Genomic DNA, 21,215 nt, shown 5'->3' with positions numbered 1-21,215 from the left:
ATTAGGGAATGAAAAACCTGATGTAGCCAGAGTATTAATAACAGAATAAGAGGGAAGCTTTCTTGGAGGGAACGGGGGAAGAGCATCTCTGAACAAGCTGTGCCCATTCTGGGATTCAACTGGACAATGATAGTGATAGTTTTCAAAGACTTCCTTACAAACAGCCTGTTATCAGTTAAGTGGCAGAAAACTTATTTTACACTAATAACCTTTTCTCTGTTTTCTTTGGGTCAGAAACTTGGCCTATTTTGAAGCTGGTTGACCTTGAACCTATTTTATTATTACATTACTACACATGACATATACAGCAAAGACTAATATATAACTGTGCGTGCTCAAAAATATATTTCTGGAAAAATAAACTTAACCATTGACTGACAGATAAGGCAGCAAAGTGAAAATAGATGGTTTATGTATAAACTTAAAGTCTCTTGAAAGACTTTGTCCAGAACCTTGCTTCTGGTACATATCTGAAAAATTACAGTATCATGGTCTGTCAATAAAGAATATGTTAACAGGACTATTCTCTGTATAAAATATATTGTCCCATACTGTGTACCAGTGCCCTACATACAGGTAAACAAAGCCTCTTTCGCTAAAAGTTAGATTAATCATACATGACTCTTAGCTAGGATATTTTTGCCATTAATTAAAGAGCAGCATGAATGAATGCTTTAATACAGTCCAGAAGAAGCTTTGAAAAGTAAAGGTAGATGCCATCTTAGTGTGCAGTATGTTTTAAAGAGGAAAAATCCTTCCAAAACTCGCAGTTCAGAGAAAAACAAGATCCTTTTATTCTGCTAGATAGTGCTATACTCCTACCTGCAAAAGGAACTGTAAATATTGCAGTGAAGCTACAGTAATTGTGCTGGACTTGTATAATATGGCTTGTAAATCAACAATGATGATTGAGCATTTTTCCTGCCTAATCGCTACAACTAATTTTACAGAAGCTGTTCTGATATACTCACTATATACTTTTCACTATAGGCAATGGCTTTATTTTCCCCACCCTGTAGTATTTGTCTGTTACTCACCCAGATATGGACACAATTCGGCACTGGGAGAAAACTGTGTCTACAGTTTTATACCTCTGCAGACAACCAAGGTGAAGCAGAAAGACAGCAGAGGCATGTGCAATGATGACAAAATGATTGTGTAACTGAAGGCATGGAGATATGAAATTCAGGCCCTTACCTTATACAATCCACCTCAGATAGTATTTCAACGCCTACCAAGCAACAGTTACTATATTGAAATATCCTGGTGTAGTGAACTTAGTAATCTGTGAAAGTGAGAACCTCTTGAGCTTTAGGTTTGTTTCCCCTTAGCTTGGTTTTATTTTATAAATTAGTAACAAACTTCAGACAAACCTGATTTTCCTGCCAAACTCACACTGTTTTTCTTGCTTTTTCTTCTAGGTTGATGTACTATATCCTGACTGTATTTCTACAAAGCTCACTGTTATTATAGGTGGTTATTACGCAAAACTAAAATAACCATTTTTCTCTGAGAATCAATAGAAAATTTCAGGCTGACTTTGGAATACTTCTCTTTATCTTGTTATAGATTTTTGACTCCAGGTGAGCTTATTGCAGCTTTTTCTACTCAAAAGAAACTTGGTGTTTGAAACCAGTGTTAAATTTCAGAGTAACAGGTAAGAACTTCAGGAGCTGAGAGAAACAATCTTTAGGTCAATTGCATGAACCTCCAAAATGATACAGAGCATGAGAATACTGCAGAACATATTAACACAAAGATGGCAAACTGCATGTACAAACATGGGTAGAGGAAAGAGGGAAAACCACAAATTAGGAGTTCTGACAGGATAACTGTGCCATCTATCTGCACTTCTGTACACAGAAGAGAAGTTACAGGACTTACTCTATCTGATGAGCTACTATTTCACGTGCAGATTTATCACCATTTCTATTTTACTAACACATCCATATTTCTAAACAAGAATACTTGTGAATTTCTGAGTTTTGTGAGAATGTATCATACATAAGTACTTACTATTCAGAGAAGTCTTACCTGCCACCAAGGATTGGCTCCCCAGAGGCTCCCAAAGCAGAATAGTCCATGCCATAGAAATTCAGCCCTAGAAGTATTTTATTCCTCCATTTGGAATCAGGATCCAGTACTTGAACACAGGCTCGTACCCAGGGAAGAGGGGAATTTGGACCTGGTCTGTCAAGTTAGCAAAAATTAAACAGGTTGTCAGAAAAAGTACACATTCATTCTCAGCCTTCTCTTTTTGACTAGAGTAATTGTACAGAGCAAATTATGGCACGCAAAAATTGTGAAGCTTAACCTACACATTTTTTCAGGGGCTTGAAGCACTAATACACAAAACAAGCTTGTCCCACTTTTGACTTTGTGATTAATTTCTAAGGTGAAGGGACACAAAGCTTCTTACAGTGGGTAAGAAAAGGTTTCCACCTAGCACATTTTCCCTGTCACAGGGCCTGGTGTGATGGCCACACAATAACTCTAAACTCTCTGTGACTTCAGTTGTTTTCCAATGCTTCAGTTGTTTTCGGTTGTTTCCTCAATGCTTTTACTGTAAACTGGCACAACATATTGGGACAAAATCCACCACTTACTTACAGAAAGTACTATAAAATCAATGACTGGTAAGCAAGAGAGGTTTCAATGATTGTTTAACACTTATTTATGGTTAAAACCCTGAACAGGCAATTACCTAACAAAAAGATACATTAAGAAAAAGAGTAGAGCTTTAATACACAAGAGTAACTGAATTGTCATACATAATAGTATCACAGTATTGTCCTCATTCCATTCCTATCTCATCAGAGAGGAGAGCAGGCTTTATCACAAACACTCACTAACATGATAAAAGGAAAAGCATATTCTAGTCTTAAAAATATCAACATCTTCTACTCCTTACTAACTATCTGTCTCAAAGCCTTAAGGAAATCTGTGCCCTTAAAACTCAACGTGCTAATACAGTACAGGAATGTTGCTGGAAATTGTGTTCATATTTAAAGGCAAAAAAATTGTGAGAAAACATACGTATTATCCTGTATTTCATAAATTCAGACCAATCAAAGCAAATTCAAGTGAAAAAGGTTTGAATTCTTTTTATCAAATCCTTTCTCAGACATTAGCATTACATCCCAAACTACATTCATTTCAAATACAATGGGTGTGAACTGGAGAGTACTTTCCTCCTCCTTTCAAGTAAAAAAGATTATCAGCCCCAATTCAGGTCTAAGCAATTTAAAGCACCAGTAAAAGCATAAAGATGTGACTGTACCATAACAGAACCTGTGATTTTAACATGGCATAAAGCATGGTGCAGCTTTGCCACACAGGAAAGATGCAGCCCACAACACGGTAACTGAAAATGCATTCAGGGTTCCAGATGGGTTTGTATAGCCTATACAAAAGCCCTTAGCACCTCATCTTCATGATGTCAGATTTACTTAGAGGAAAGCTAAACTGGATACACCCATGCTGCATATTCCAGCAGGAGAGTAACAAAATCTGTTCTAACATCAGTACACCTTACTGCCTACGTTTGTTCTCCCCTAGGTTGCTAGGCTTGAAGTTGTAGAGACAGGCCTGGGGAGAGATAGGAAGGAGGTATATAAATTCTTTTCAGAAGAAACACAAGTTCCTTTCTGTTAAGCCTGTCTAGACATTATCAGAATGCTGAAATACTCTAGGTGACAAAGGTTTTAGTGATGTAATAAACACAAAAATGATGGCATTTCTAAATCTGCCAGTTTACCACAAATATTAATCCTGGACAGCCACCTTGAAGCAAGATATACAGAATCTCGCAGGAATTCCAAAAGCATATCCTTACCTGCAATTTGGGGGTGAAATGAACCATGTTTTTGGAGAACAGTTAAGAGTCTCTGTAGAGTTTAAGGACCTCTCAAACTAAACTGCTGTTCCACTTTCACACAGTTAAAAATATTAAGTTCCTGAGAATTAATATTCATGTACAAGAGTGGGGTTTTGTGTTATTTTCAGTCAGATCAGCTCCCTGATCTGGTTTGATGAACTGCTGCATGAGCAGCTGTATTAGTACAAGGGAGGAACTAGTGAAAGAATGGAAAAACATATTCAAGAATGTCTACACTAGCAGTGCTGCCAAAAGGCAGTCTGCTGCCTCGGGATGAAGCAAATGAGTTGTCACTTATGCTTTAAAGCTTATTTTACCGACAATGGCATGTGCTAGATTATCTGTATACCTATCCTGCAGAACTGTGCTAAATAACTGATCTGGTTTCATCTGCGATAGAGTTAATTTTCTTCCCAAGAGCTGGTACAGTGCTGTGGTTTGGATTTAGTATGAGAATAATGTTGATAATACACTGATGTTTTAGTTGTTGCTAAGCAGTGCTTATCCAAAGTCAAGGACTTTTCAGTTCCCTGTGCTCTGCCAGCAAGGAGGTGCACAAGAAGCTGGGAGGGAGCACAACCAGGACAGCTGACCCCAACTAGCCAGAGGGCCATTCCATACCACGGGATGTCATGCTCGGTACAGAAACTGGGGGGACTTGGCTGGGGGGGGCCGATCACTGCTCGGACACTGGCTGGGCGTCAGTCAGCGGGTGGTGAGCGATTGCATTGTGCATTATTTGTCTTTCTTGGGTTTTCATTCCCTCTCTTGCTATCTTCCTTTTTACAACTATTATTACCATATTTTACTTTATTCCAGTTATTAAATTGTTCTTATCTCAACCCAGGGGTTTTACTTTTTCTTTCTGATGCTCCTCCTCATGTTACTGGGGTGAGTGAGAGAACAGCTGTGCGGTGCTTAGTTGCTGGCTGGGGTTAAACCATGACTATAACTAAACACAAAATAACATGGCCTGGAGAAGAGTAAGTGTCATGGAACTAGTATAAGGATTTTTTTAGCTTGAGTACAAAGCCTTTCACAATATCTGGGTACCAAATATACACTGAAGTTAAACAATGTCATGAGCTATTGGCTTGTGCAAAAATCACCCATCCTAATTAGTAAACCAAAACTTCAGTATCTGATACAGTTAAAACACATTATCCACTTTACAAAAAAAAAAAAAAAGAAAAAAAGAACTCATACTGTAGATTTAATAGTGACTTAACTAGAAACCAGTTCCTTCAGCATTTTTTTTCTAATATTAGATGGAGTCTTACCGCTGTGGTGTTGAATAGTCATACGTCATGAGACTGAAGCTGTCTATAGCCGAGGCCAACTGATCAAATTCTTTCTTTGTGAACATTCCTGGCTGGTTAGTCCTTTTAAAAAAAGCAAAACAAAAACAAAAGGAAGACATAAATTAATACAATAATCTGGCTTATTCTCTCCTTCAGGTTTCATATGATTTGATCAAGTAAGAAAAATCTTTCATTCTGAGGTGGCAAGAAAAGATGTTTCAGTGCCATTCTTGTAATAACTGCCCAAGAAAAAAAAAATATTCAATGCTACTTATGTTGCCAGTTCCACAGCATACTTACCCAATAAACATTTTCAGCACGGCTACAATAGCGATTATAAGGGCTGTGGACTAATCAAATTGCCTTAGGTAGCAATCAGTTGAACTCTAAAAGCTTTTACAAAACATTTAATTGCTTGACCTGTCAAACTGGTTTTGATACTTATAAAATTAAGTTATCTGAGCCATACTTAAATAAATGGATGAGTGCAGCTATTGGTACAAAAACACAAACTGAGGGTAATTTTTTTATTACTCTCAAAAAGAACAATAATTTCAGCTTTCACTGTACTCAAAAGTTTGTCTCACTGGTGAAAAACACTTTAGTTTCTTTTTGTTCCCTTGCAAAAAAGTCCTGAAAAGCAGAAGGCAAATATAACTGCTGGCTTTTAGCAAAAGACTATACAAACCTCTTTTCTGCAGACAAAACCACATCTTTTTTTTCTTTTTTTTTTTGGGGGGTGGTGGTGGGGGGGGGGATGGGATGGAATCCATTCTGTGACCTTCTCTAGTCTAGTCTAGTTAGGCTTTCTGCATATCTTTGTATAAAATATGGAACAATTCTTACTTCCCCATTTTTTTACTTATCCTTGATTTACAAAATCTAGCACTGGGTTAATACCTACCTTGGCTTCATGGGTGAGGGGGTGTATTTTTGACAGTTTGGAACTCATAGAGACTACTGACTTACTTCAACCATTCAACACGGAAAAAATTAATGGACACAAGTTGCCTGAAAACATTGAATCTGTTTGAAGAGAATTTTTAACTTCAAACTAGCAGCTCACATAGCACAGCAGGGAACATAAGGCAGCTTTAAGCACATTGCAAAGATGGGGCTGAACTAAAAAGCAGAAGCTGCTGCCAGGAGAATCATGCCCTCAGCCAGAGGGCTCTGAAGCACCTTAAGATGAGACAGACAGGTAGAGAGTAGCAGCATATTGTCCTAAATAGCCTGGAAGAGCAGAGTTCATAGGGGAACATTATAAAAGAAAAGAAAAAAAAAAGGTGGTTTAACAGCTACAAACTCTGGTGCAGCCCTGCCATTCAAGAGGCAAACTTAGAGGATTGTACAAGATTCCTCTAGAGAGCAGAGAGACTAAAGAATCCAGCACCTTCCCAGTAATATCAGAAACCACTCCTTGATCTAGAAATTAGTAGGCAACCCTTGCCTAGACAGGGTAGACATTAAAACCACTCACTTCCCATTTTAAATGTAAAAATCTAAAGGATGATCAGTGACAGATGCAAGTAATAAACTGAAAAATCACTTATTTTGACCCTTATGACTTTTGGATCAGTGTACAAATTCTCCATCCAACAATATGTGCTGAGTGAATCGACAGAGCATAACAGCATTCATTTATCAGTTTACAAGGACATTTTCTGTTCCATCACATTAGGAAAGAGGTTAACAGAGTACAGGTTACAAAGTGGGGTAGATTAAACCATTTCACATACCTGTCATGCTATAAGGGAGCAAAGCATGAATGATATTTGCAAGTCAGATCAATGAACCTGACCAAAAATACACTGGATTATGTAACTGTAATTTGTATGAAGTATAGTGGGGTTCTGGAAGTGTTAAGTTTTCAAAACCAATGATATACAACGACCAAGGAGAAATCCCATCCCTTTCCTTCCAGGGTTTTAACAAATTAAAACAAATTTTCATTTCTGGAACCTACTGGTGGACCTCAGTTTTTTGGATAGTTATCTCCTTGTCATTTATTGCCATTGCAAACTACAGTTGTTCTACAAGGATAAAGAAAACGAAAGACATCTTTGAAACAATGTCATGGCAACTTGGATGTCTGTAGGCAAAGCAATTCCCCAACGCAAATTCCAGCAAAACACATTTTCAGTAAATTGATTGTGATTACTCATGAAAGGAAAGCATAAGAAGTAATTATAATCTGTATTAGATATTAGGGCAAATTGGATTGCTTTATAGATTAAGATACTTTAATGAAATTTGTACATGTGACTTGTCCTCTACATCCATTTTTCATGTATACTGTCAAGGAATATAAAAAATAACCACCACCACCACCCCAAAAAAAGGAAAAAAAAACACCAAACAGGTTAAAATGGGTATTGTCATCACTTTCTCCAAAGCAAGCATGTAACTGAACTACTTCCACTACAAAGGAGTGTCATCTGAGGAGCAAGGTTTTCCAACTTGGAAATTTCCAACTTGGAACAAACCCAGCAGCAATGAATATGCTTTGTCCATTCATGGGTAGTATGAAGACACCACCACTCTTCACAGAAAGCAAGCACCACTCGCCAGCTCAGTCAGCACCACCAGTGAATTCTGCTCTAGTCATGCACTCTGGGAAACTGTTCACTGGATCATAAACAAAACTATTTGATTTGTGCCTTGAGAATTGTTCTGAGTAAAGAAAATTGGCACTCAAAGATTAAAAACTACATATTTTCAACAACTATACTTCTCATTTGAGGTTTTCCAATCATTATGATATTTAATTGTGTCTTTATGTATAATGTATATTTAATTGTAAACTTAACTGAAGAGCAGGTATGTTCAAGTGACAACATTGTTGAGAAAACTAGCACAGAGAAAATCAAGAGACTTGGCACAGCATATGCAAAGTCCAAAAGAATAAAAGTTTCCAAGTCTAAGCCAAAACCCTGCCATTCTTCTAAGCCTTGAATACCATTTCCAAAATATGCAGTAATGTAGCAGAAACGTCATCATCATGTATCAGCACTGCATAATATACACACTAAAGACAGCTTGATATTAAAGTGTCAGATGATTAAAACCTCGGTAATTTTATTTTCTCACTATCAACATCACAATGTGAAGGAGCAGAAGTCAGGTGTATGAACATGAATAATAGGAAAAGCAAATTATTTAATATATCTGAAAAGTCTCTTTGCATGGAATTAACCCTGAACTCAGAAATGCTTCATCTGCTTTATCTTTGAGTTCACTATAAGACACAGTTCAAAACTTACATGATTTTGAGTCTAACAAATGTACTCATTAAAAGAGTGATGCTGAACACTGAATACAAGAGAAATCTGCTGTTTAAAGAAAACTGCTCCTACTGGCCTAAAAATATACTGAAATTATGCAACATGCACTATAAATATGAAACAATTTGGATTCAAGAAGTAAATTTAAGCAGAAAAGGGTGTTCTTTTTATGTTAGCTTATACTAAATCCTTTTTATTGCTGTTCTAAGAGCCAGACACTTCATATGATATTTGCATTTATATTTTTCTAACTCAATACCTTAAGCAAATGCCATTCAGTTTCCTTAACATTCTGCTTGAATGCACTCGTGTTCTTACGTGATTCTTATATCATTGTTCAACAGAGTTACCTCTGAAACATATTAAATACTTGCAAAAACCCAAACTATTCAGGTTTGGAAACAGCCACCCAATCTTGGCAAAATCTTTATCTATGTGGACTGTAAAAGTTGCTCCGTGAGGAGAACTTCATCACAGAGATTAAATTTATGGCACTTTAACTGCAGTAAAAAAACCACCTTGGACGCTATATATACAACAAAACATTCATTTCAGCTGGGGTCTGGATATAATGTCCATTGTGATGTGTATAGGACATTATCCCAGGTGTTTGTGCTGGTGGGCAGCAGCTCAACAGGAGCCAGCAGTGTGCCCTGGCAGCCAGGAGGGCAAACGGCATCCTGGGCTGCATCCAACACAGCGTGGCCAGCTGGGGAGAAGAGGTGATGATCTGCTGTATTCAGCGTTGGTGCAGCCTCCCTGTTTTGCCAATTATTAGGCCTAGCATAAAGGACAAAGCCAGCATAAAGATGAACCAATATCAAATACAATTTGGTTACAAAAGGGTCAGTACATGGGTGAGCACTGGGGGTACAAACAAGTCAGTCAGATTATACATAATCAACATCAATCCCACTGAGCCCAACAACGACACCGCACGACCAACAATGGGTGGAATAAACGGTGACATGCAGTCTCCCATAGAAGGGACAGGAGACAACTGAGCCAACAAGCCAAACATATAGGACCAAGGAAGCCACATACTGAATCTCTACACAGCCCACGTTTACAAAAGCCAGACCTGACTGGAGCCCAGTCCCAGGGAGGCAGGAGGCCCTTCCCCAACAGGGAACTCTGCACAGGGCACCCACCTCACACACAGACACTGCCCCTCCTGCAAGGGGTCCCAGCTTTTATCCCTCAGTGGGACACCTGACCTTGGGTTACTCAGTGCAGACCCCTGGGGCTCATCTACCCAACGGCTCTGTCTGCCAGGCCGCCCCACCCTGGAGGGAAGCCCAAAGGCAAACTCACCCCCCTTTGGGAAGGGCTGTGGGAATCACCCATATGTCAACCTTAATCTGGGGCTTGGGGTTGAAACCCCAGCATTTCACTCCCCTGGAGTACTGTGCGCGGCTCTGGGCCCCACCATTTAAGAAGGGTGTGAAGGTCCTTGAATGTGTCCAGAGGAGGGCAACAAATCTGGTGAAGGGGCTGGAAGGAATGTCCTGTGAGGAGCAGCTGAGGACTTTGGCTTGTCTAGTTTGGAGAAAAGGAGGCTGAGGGGCGGCCTCACTGTTCTCTGCAGCTTCCTGAGGAGGGTTTGTGGAGAGGGAGGTGCTGAGCTCTTCTCCCTGTAGCAGTGACAGGATGCAGGGGAATGGTTCAAAGCTGTGCTGGGGGAGGTTTAGGCAGGGTATTCGGAAGCGTTTCTTTACTGAGAGGGCGGTCAAACACTGGAACAGGCTTCCTAGAGAGGTGGTTGATGTCCCCAGCCTGTCAGTGTTTAAGAGGCATTTGGATAACGCCCTTAAGAACATGCTTTAACTTGGTCATCCCTGAATTTTCTGATGGCGTGCTGCTGTATGTATAGACAGAAACTATTTTAGGGAAAACATCACAGACTTGGAAGAAGAAATCACGTTTTCTTTCATATTTCTGTGTGCACTGCTTAGAACTTCACAGTCCCTTATTACCATACATAGAATCACAGACTGGTTTGGGTTGGAAGGGACTTTAAAGATCATGAAGTCCCAACCCCCCTGCCCTGGGCAGGGACACCTTCCACCAGCCCAGGTTGCCCAAAGCCCCGTCCAACCTGGCCTTGAACCCTTCCAGGGAGGGGGCAGCCACAGCTGCTCTGGGCAGCCTGTGCCAGGGCCTCACCCCCCTCACAGGGAAGAATTTCCTCCTTATATCTAATAGAAATAAAACTCTTTCAGTTTAAAACCATTACCCCTCATCCTATCCCTATACTCCCTGATCAAGAGTCCCTCCCCACCTTTCCTGTAGCCCCTTTAAGTACTGGGAGGCCGCTCTAAGGTCTCCCTAGAGCCTTCTCTTCTCCAGCTGAACCCTCCAACTCTCTCAGCCTGTCCTCACAGGGGGGTGCTCCAGCCCCCGATCATCTTCATGGCCTCCTCTGGCCCCACTCAAGCAGGTCTGTGTCCTTCTGATGTTGGTGCCCCCAGAGCTGGACCCAGCACTGCAGGGGGGGGTCTCACGAGAGCAGAGTAGAGGGGGAGAATCCCCTCCCTTGACCTGCAGCCACACTGCTCCGGATGCAGCCCAGGATACAAATGGTTTTCTGGGCTGTGAGTGCACACTGTTGGGTCATGTTGAGCTTCTTGTCAATCAGCACCCCAAAATCCTTCTCCACAGGGCTCCTCTCCGTGATTCTCTGCCCAGCCTGTATTTGAGCTTGAGCTTGCCCTGAAACATGTGCAGGACCTTGCACTTGGCCTTGATGAACTTCATGAGATTTGCACAGTCCCACCTCTCCAGCCTGTCCAGGTACCTCTGGATGGCACAGCCCTTCCCTCCAGCATGTGACCACACCACACAGATTGGTATCATTGGTGAACTTTCTGAAGGTGCCTCAATCCCACTGTCCATGTTGCTGTCAAACCGCCGTTTCCAACACTGACCCCTGAGGAATGGCACTCGTCACTGCTCTCCACTTGGACATCGAGCTGTTGACTGACCATCCAGCCAATTCCTTACCCACAGCATTGTCCATCCATCAAATCCATGTCTCCAATTTAGAGACAAGGATGTCATGCAGGACAGTGTCAAATACTTTGTACAAGTAGATGATGTCTGTTGCTCTTCCCTTATCTGCCAATGCTGTAACCTTATTGCAGAAGGTCACCAAATGTGTCAGGCATGATTTGGCCTTAGTGAAGCCATGTTGTCTGTCATCAATCACCTCCTTATTTTCCACGTGCTCTAGCACAGTTTCCAGTAGGATCTACTCCATGATCTTACCAGCTGCAGAGGCATGACTGACTGGCCTATAGTTCCCTGGGTCTTCCTTTTTTCCCTTTTTAAAAATGGGGGTTATGTTTCCCCTTTTCCAGTTACTGGGGACTTCACTGGACTGCCATTTCTTCTCAAATATGACGGACAGTGGCTAGGCCACTTCACCTGCCAGTTCCCTCTGAATCAGCAGATGTATCTTATCAGGTCCCATGGACTTTTGCAACTTCAGGTTCCTCAGATGGTCTTGAGCCTGATCTGCTCCTGCAATAGGTGGTTCTTAATTCTCCCAGTCCCTGTCTTTGCCTTCTGTATCTTGGGTGGTGTGGCTAGAGCACTTGCCAGTGAAGACTGAGGCAAAAGAATTCACTGAGTACCTCAGCCTTCTCCTTATCACACGTAACCAGGTCTCTCATTTCTTTCTGTAGAGGGCCCACATTTTCCCTAGTCTTCTTGTTATCACTGATGTACCTACAGAAGTTTTTCTTGTTGCTCTTCATGTGCTTGGCCAGATTTAATTCTATTAGGGATTTTAGCTTTCCTAACCTGATCCTTGGCTGCTCGGACAATTTCTCTGTATCCTTCCCAGGCTGCCTGTCCTTGCTTCCACCCTCTGTAGGCTTCCTTTTTGTGTCTGAGCTTGTCCAAGAGCTCTTTGTCAATCCAGTTGTTTTTGCCTGACTTCCTCTTTGTTGGGATGCATCACTCCTGAGCTCGAAGGAGCTGATCCTTGAACATTAACCAGCTGCTATGCAGCCTTCTCACTGCCTCTAGATTCAGCCACCTGCTGCAGGAGCTCCTCCACCTGGGCACAGCATGGTCTGCCACCCATCCCTGCCCCAGGCAGAAAGGTCTGGGCACATTCTGCAGCCGCCCCCTTCATCAGCCCCATTTGCATGGAGGCATCATCCACCGCTGGGGTGCAGAGCCTTCAGTCAGAGTTGCAGCCTTTGCTCTCAGATGAGTGCCCGCCATCCTGCCTTGAAGATCAGGTAGGATGAGTGCCCTTGACCTGTGCAGATGGTCACAGAACAGTGCCCTGTTGCTGGGTTTTGTGTACTTCAAGCCTCTCCACTCGGCCAGTGGAATGTCCCTCCTTTGAAGAGGCACCCACCCTGCGCACCCTCCCGCACAAGCTGCCATGTCATGCCTGTTTGCCCATCCTGGTGGCTGGTGCTCCCCAGTGCTGCCTTTTGTGGGAGTAGAGGGTGGCTGCCATTAGTCCTGGCCCTGCCCACACCTGTCAGCCACTCCCATGAGAGCTGCCGGCTCCTGGTGGGTCTCCACACTCTTCTGGGGTTTCCCCAGCGCAGGAAACCTCCCCTTGCACACCACGATCCCCTGCTCTGCTGCAAGTACTTTCACATCTAAAATAAGTGCAGGGGAGTTTGTTTTATAGCCTAGAATGTCTACTACCCGAATTTTTCAAACAGCATATGGTCATACGTATAAAAATTCCCATTAGTGCTTTACTGATAAGTATTTCTGTAAGGTTTTGACTTTAATAATGAAAGACTGGAAAAAATACTTCAACCATGCAAGCCACCTTCATTTACTTCCTAATGAATCTACATCCTCAATTACTTCTTGTCTCACTATGATTACTCCTGAAAATGAAATAAGGAAAAAAAAAAATTAAAAAAGGTCTTGTAACTGACTGCTATTCCCGGCAAGTTCAAACTGCATACTTGTTTGGTTACCTCACCTTCCCTCTCTCTTATAAAAGAGTAGTTTTCTGTATTCTCAGGTCTTTGAATAGTCCTTCGTAATGGAAAATTGATTGATTTTCTGTTTCCTGTATATATCTATTTCAGAAGGCATCTTCCCAGTAATGACTTAATTTTCTTGTTGTGTATAATTCTGTTTTCTCTGTAAAGCAACTGTTTGCAAATCTTCCCTTTTCCCATCTTTCTTCACCATCCGATATTACTGGTTTTCATAGCTCTCTGCAGTTAGCTGCACTAAAGTATAACACTATTGTGTTTTAGGAACACACACCACTGAATTCAGTTAATGCACAACCATTGAATAAAAATTCACCATTTCTTCCTGCATCCAGTCTGTTCTACAGAAAACAGGAGAAAGAGCTAAACTCTCTACCCTGTGCATCACACAATTATAAGTATCAATAATGAAGCAGTCAAACGCATAAACAAGTTAAATCTGAAACCATTTTCTTTTCAGGTAAAATCGTCTTGGCAGTTTTGTAACTATCTCTTTTTAGGTTTTCCAGAACTCTGAAGGATGACAGCTCACTCAAGTAATTCTCCACTATCAATATTTAGAAAACAGTTCTACATGGATTCTGGCATCCACGGATGTTTTGCAACTAGATTCTCTAGTGTCTTACAGATGTTCTGTTTACAATGCCCTCTCACTGCTGGGTCTTTGGAAAAAAAAGATGGGTCATCTTCATCTGTCCAGCTGCCTATTTTCATGAAGTGGCAGGGACCTGACTATTAAAACTCTATTGTCAGTTTTGTTTTAAATTGGTCAAATGCTAAAAAAGCTTTTGCAGAGAGATGAAGAATGGAAGAGATAAACCTTACAGACACCTTGTTTCCTCAGAAAAAGTGCTAAAAATAGAATTAAGGTCTGCCTGCAATAGTATTGGATAAGGCATGCAAGTCAACAACAGGACCTTGACACAATACTGCTGTTCAAAGGCATGAACAATAATTACAGATCTAATCCTTGCTGTCAAAACCAGAACGTGATCATACTGAATGATTAACCAAAAAAGAGAGGTTCTCAGACAGATTAAAACAGATTTAATACATAGTAGGGGCCGAATTCCATGCAGCTGACTGGACATTTTAAAGAGCATTGCAAGATCTCCATTTCTGACCTCTCCCTCAGTGAGCACATACTCGCAGACAACATAAAAAGCCTTTTACAGAGATGCATGTTACTCATTAAGAATTCTGGAAAATGCGCATGCTTAGTATTCAAATATGTTCACAACTATTTGTAATACAGCATTCTTTTTCTTTATTTCCTTTCTACGGACAAAAAGTTGCAAAAGCTGAAGAATTGCATGCAGTGATGTGATGTGATCCAAATCTCAGTTAAATCAGAGCTTAAACACAGTATCTGATTTTGTGGCCTACAAACCTAGATCAGTATGACAAATCAGGGACTGTACATTGCAAAATCAAAGATGTTAGTCCATAGAACCATAGTGTTGAGGTCAGTCTGTTGGGGGAGAAACAAATAACACAGATTCCAAGTTAGTATAAATTTCTGCCTTTTTTTACAATCTGTATGAAAGTCCCATCTTAAATCAAACTGAAAGGTAACTCCATAAAACCAGTGCAATCACCACTGCTCATACACTCTTCCAGGCATGGCTTTTCATCTGGTTCTACTCTTAGAACACTCCCAATTCCACACACTAGAAGTGTTGGCACAGATGAAAGCAGAGAAAAAACCAGGAGTTCCTTCCCCTCCCAACTAACCCTCATCTTCTTAACATCTCCAAATCATGTTTTGCTCATGTAATACGAAAGATTACCTTATTGTTGATAAATTAGAGAAACATCATTCCAAGTAATCAAAATTATGACAGAATGAGCAAATGAAAAAAGGGGAATTCTAATGAAAACACAACAATTTCAGAGTTCATTTCTATTGAGTTGGAACAGCCTGAATATCCCAAGATAATTACTTTAGCAAGCCTGGGCTAGACATTAGGAAGAACCTTCTAGTGGTACAGGTGGTCTGAGACCACTGTAATAACATTCATTCATAGGTAGATTTTAGGACCTTGTTAAATAAACTTACATCAAAAGTCACACAGTTATAGTTTATTTTGCCTTAAGATAATGCACCTTCCAATACTATTCTCTACTATTCAGAATAGTAGCTTAAATTCAGAAATAAAAGCCCTCACCCCTACTTGTGCACTGTCTTTGTCTGCTGCACTGTTTTCATGATAGGAACAGTAAAATTCAGATGTCTTCAAAGAGCATAGGGCTACCAGTTGTCCATGGAAAAGACCACAATTTAAAATATTCAAATAAAAAAAAAAAAAGACTCTACCAAGTGCATCCTAAGAACACAAACCTGACTGATTTTATTAGCATTACTAAACATGTTCAAGTTTTCTTAATGACAAGAATCTCTTTACCAAATTCTCAGTTTAGATTAGGATTGGCTTTTAAAAACCAACAAAACCTAGCCATCTTGACAAGCAAGAGCATTGCAACCGAGTACTACAGATTCTCAATACAAAAGAGATGGGAGTGGTTACCTCACACAATATGAGTGCTTCACATCACTAGGGGACTGTAAATGATAACAGACTGACAAGTAAAAACTTGCTGGATTTTCATTAGGAAACAAAATGGTATTTATGTACCAAATGAAATTTTTATAGAACATTGAGGGCTGGCACTCTTCCTTAATATACACATCCCATCCCAGCTGTTGCCTTTGCAGTACTCGCTCTCCAAATGGGGAGAAACATGGGATCTGTTCTTGTCATGGAGAAGCCTACACAGTTTCCTGAAGCCAACCTAATTACCTGTGGCCCATCTGGTTTAAACCAGTAACAGAAGTCAAGAAGGAGAAACATGCCAACAATTATATAACCTGAAAACAAAGCATAAAATCCCAGCAGACACCTAGGGACAAATGAGCCTGAAAACTGCTGTCCTCAGAGCTGAGGCATGCTGGCAAACCAGTCTGCACCACTTACACTGTATTTTTCAAGTAATTTAAGAATTTGTATCTGAAACTCTTAAACCAAAAAAAGAAATTCACCTGTCTGACAATCTGAATATCAAAGAAGAAAAAGTTTCCTTTGATACTTGTCATTGTATTTGCTGTTTCCATTTTTGGGGAGGTTAACTGCTCTCCTTTAATGCTGTTTCTGTTAGCTGCTTCAGACTCTTCAGAGGAGTCATTTAAGCAAGACTATGCATAAATGAACATCCACTGTGTCACCATTTGGTTGTCCCAATTTCCAAACTATTCAAGTGCCTTTCATGCCAGGGCTTAGTGCCCAGGCAAGCCATGCTCCAATAGAGAACATCACACAAAACAGCCTTGCACCCTGGAGCATATGAGCCTAATTTAAAAACTCTAACACACCAAATGTAGGCTTAATTCTGCCTTGCAAAGATTAAAATGCTCATGATTTTTTTTTTTTTTTGAGAGTTTTCCAACTTCACACTGAAACTTACGCAGTAATTGCTCTACAGCAGCTGGCTCAGAATTGGTAGAGCTACAAACGCCAGACATAGTGAGGAATACATTCCACTTTTTCTTCTCTTTGGCCATTGTTAGTTGACCTACAGATTATTTTAATGATTCCCCCTAGTGGGAATTCAAAAACAAATGTGTACACCTGCTTCAGCATGTGTCAGTGCAGTCAGACCTTGGCTACATTAATTTTATATAGTAAGGCATGATCTTTAAAAGGCCACTTTTAAGTGGCTCTTCCTCTCAAGTCCTTTCTAAATCTATACAAAAGGCATTGAACTTTTCATGGCTGCAGTCAGAGCCATGCTGTACCGAGCTGGCAGCCCAACAAACAGCAGCAAAACCAGGGAAGTCATTGGCGAGGGAAATGGATGTATTTTAGAGCCATTAATGAGCATCCAGGTTTACTGCAGCTAACAGAATTCAGTTAAAAAGAGATGTGACTGACAGACCTATACTTTAAGCCTTTACTTACACAGGGAAAAAACAAAACCCATGAGGCCCAACTCTGAGTATGATTCAACAGTATTACTGTAATTTGAAAAGGTTATTATACTTTCTCCAATAACTGTTACTCAGAAGTAGTCAGTAGTCATTTCCTACCCAGTTTTCTGCTCTGCTCAGTATAAACTCGTATCTCAAGCTGTATCTTGTGATCTAAGTCACATGTATTTTCCAGGTTCTCTAATATGCAATAAAAACTATTATGCCAGTCAGCTAGCCTAGACAGCCCATTAAGAGCCATTTCTATGCTTTTCTGAGTGGTGAAGTCGATGCACAGAGACTGATTTCAAAATCTCTTGATATGTAACTGTACTCTCCATATTTCTGACACTGCCTTTTTCTTTTTTTTTTAGGATACGCACTGGAAGATTGATGATACCAGGAACAATGGAGGGCAATGTTCTATTATCAACCAGGCACAACAAAGAGGAAACAGATATTCCTTCCCAACTCCCATCTTCTGTATATTACTTGCCAAAAGAGATTGTCTTTCAGCATTAAATTTCTTTATTAGCAACAGCAAGCATGGGAGAGCATAGTTGGTGTATATACTAGCTAATTCTACAATGAATGCACACTGGTCATTTTTAGAATTGCTTGCTTTTATGTGACCTCATTTGTCAAATTTGAAGGAAAAGCAAGAAAGATAATCAGACACGTAGACAGATCAGAAAAGTGCAGCAAGAGTATTATTGATTCCAACAAAATAAGATTATGTCCAGGTTTCTCAAACATTTTAACCTTGCGTAACGTCAAATGTAAGTATTGGTAAAACAGAATCCTATTTAATAAACACTACTCTACAGAGGTTTTTTTCTAGTATGCTGTTATTTGCCATAATCTGATAATTTAAAATTCCATCTAAAACAAGCATTAGGTTTCCTGCTGTTTTGATCCCTGGTATTATTTACTCAGCAAAATTTCAAGGCTTTACATTCTGGTCCACACAGTCCTGCCTGAGAATGATGATAAAAGTAAAGTGACAGTCCCCATTTCACTCCAAAACAGAGACATCTTAGAAGCTGTTTATAATTTGAATTTGTTTACCAAACATTATCATAAAAATTACCCTGTCATTGACTTGCATATTACTACTTTCTAGAAATGCTCCTAAGGAAAACTGTGCATATATACTGGAATAATGAACCCACAAACATATCACTCTGTATACACAAAGCTATTGCAAGGCAATTGAATCTGCAGCAACTTCTAAAGATGATAGGCTCCTAGTGCAAAACACAGATAACCTTAATTATTAAAAGCATGTGTTCATAATCAACTTCTAAGGGACTAAAACACCTATTTCCTTTATCACACATGCAAAATACTGGTCAATTGTGACATCCATTGAGCTGAGCAATGGTGAGGTCAACAAAAAACTTTCCATCATGTACTCTTCCTACTTTTCAGCCAAGTACGTATGTGTATTTATAGGAAAGGACGACAAGAGCACAATAGTACAAAGTAAAATGAGGGACAAGTTGTCTGCCCTGCTGCCAATCTTTCCCAAAAGGCAGGGCAGCAAAACTAAGCTAATGTCCACCACTACTAGATAGCAGTAATGAAGACTGCATAGATTCTGGTAATTTTCATTGCACAGCAGCTCTGGAAAGAAAGAGCTGAAGCTACTTAAGACAGTCCTTCACGTCTCCAATGTTTTTTGCAGCAAGAATAAAGAATTAACTGTGGAGTTAAAAATCTTAATTTTGGAGAAGTAGGACTTTAGAGGTAGAAAACACTAACAGTACGTGTCTAGAGAAGCTTTAACTAACAAGGAGAAAGGATGTAGTGTGGTTTTTTTTTTTTAATCTTACATATGCAAATATAAACATTCCAAGTTAGGGATGCTTGCCGTATTCTGAATGAGGAGCATACATTACATTCAGGTATTTGAAGAGAGAAAAGTGGTTTGAGTTCCTGCAGCTTTCAAATGAAAGCAGCTGCACTACTGCTGTGCATCTCAAAGGAAGCAATAAAGACAGACAAATTTGATATGGATTATTTGCCAAGACTGCAGTAGCTTTAATATGTTCTTTTCAAAGCCTAGAATCTGAAACAGTGAAAAATGAAGTTCATGCTCAGCTACAGATTTAACTGCATGTGTTTCATGAGCAAGTAAAAAGTTGTGAGCAAGACCACTGCATAGCAGAGAAGTATTTTGCAAACTCTCTAAAGAACAAACAGGTACTAAAACAGTATGACAGTGGAGTAAGCTGAAGCACCTGAATATAAAAACTTCTGGTTTGCAGGATGTTTTGGCATAAATTGGAAATCTTGCTTTTCAGCCATCTCTGCTTCCAGCTGCTTAACATGTGACTTCCATTAATTCAGTTGCCTGGCTTTCTTTTAAACTTCAGACAGCGAATGTATATTTAAGCATTTTCTTATTGTATTTCACTTGAGAGATTATACTAAATATAGCATAACAAAGGTAGTAATAACTTGAACTTTTGCAAGAACATTTTAAAAAGATAAATCACTTAAAAACTCTGTGCCCCAAATCCATTGTTACATACCTTGCTGACAGTATACAGAACAATTCTAGCATTCCCCCGGATACAAAGGTGGATCTTGATCCATAAACTTACAGTCAAGCCTGAGACAGCTGATTCTCACAGCAAATGAAAACCACAAAGAAACAACCATCTATTCTGAACAGTCAACTAGTGGTCTCAAGGAGGAAAACCCTGTTACATAAATATCTCATAAACAGCAGAGACACTATGAAAAGATTCCCAATTTCTACAGAAAAGCTTTCTCTTCACTTTCTACTCCACCAAAATAAGTGTTTTTAAAGTCTTGTTTTCCTGTAAATACAATTTCTTCCTTCCCAAAGAAAGGATTAGTATACTCTAACCTTTACAGCCCCCATACAGTCCTGGAAGGATTTCAGCTACATGTTTTTAGAAAAGACTAAGTATTATAGTAACCTGGACAAAATCTTGGAATAATTTTGCTTAAACAGCATAGCACTAAACAAGAATCTGTGTTAACTGCCTCTTTTTTTTGCCCCCCACGAATCTCCTAAAAGAAGCGAGGTTAACTCCATATATTCACGTATCACCATAGCAGACCCTACTGTTCAGTGAATGAAGAATGATATTTCAAATCCACCAAACAAGACAGCTAGTCTTTTCATGACAAAAATACAGGAATTTAGAATCAGTCTTGTCTACCCTCCACCCCCACTACTACAAAACTAAAGCAAAACCAGTACAGAACATTCCTCCTGGCCTTGTTCAGGAATGTCAACAGATACAGCTCCTAGAACAATGAGTATCCTATAATGACAAATTTCAAAATAGTAGTAAGCACCATTTGAACATATAATACATTCTCTTTAATGACTTAAATCAAACTCCCTTTCAGGCTGAAAAGAGGAAAATTGCTGAATCACAGTAAAACACTACCAAGGCTTTATAATCTCCCTACTCTAAAAACAGTAATACGGTAATGGCTCTTGAGGTATTTTCAGTTTTTCTCAAAGTCCCCTGTCTCATAATACACACATAAACCAAAAATATCCTCTGCCAACAACTTCTCATTGCTTTAAAAAAAACCCTGTAGTGTCAAGAACACTTAACCTCAGCATAACCCAAATCACCTACCAAATCTTATGACTTCAGACTGTTTGAAATGTAAGAAGTGCTATGATTTTCAACTTTTTTTTTTTTTTTTTCCCCCAATCAAACTAGAGATCAGCCACAGGAAGAAGCAGCAGTTAAAAATGATGGTTGGGACGTAACTGCACTTAGCTGAGAATGGATGGGTAGCAGAAACACACTT

The 21,215-nt window shown here is 39.9% G+C and overlaps 1 protein-coding gene across 2 annotated transcripts in view; it reads right to left on the bottom strand.

The window, feature by feature from the left end:
- The window catches only part of CHID1 (chitinase domain containing 1), a 121,289-nt gene that overhangs the window by 69,070 nt on the left and 31,004 nt on the right, over positions 1-21,215 (bottom strand). For both annotated transcript variants that reach the window (XM_074918148.1, XM_074918147.1), the window contains 2 exons: positions 5,158-5,259; positions 2,035-2,190 (listed from right to left, as the gene is read on the bottom strand). In XM_074918148.1, coding sequence (XP_074774249.1) covers positions 2,035-2,190; positions 5,158-5,259 — 258 coding nt within the window. The remainder of the gene's footprint in view (positions 1-2,034; positions 2,191-5,157; positions 5,260-21,215) is intronic.

The sequence above is a fragment of the Athene noctua genome, chromosome 14 (assembly GCF_965140245.1).
Source record: "Athene noctua chromosome 14, bAthNoc1.hap1.1, whole genome shotgun sequence".
In the NCBI taxonomy this organism is placed as follows: Eukaryota; Metazoa; Chordata; class Aves; order Strigiformes; family Strigidae; genus Athene; species Athene noctua.
Note: the sequence above shows the minus strand (reverse complement) of the source record. Positions and strands in the feature narration are given on the sequence as shown.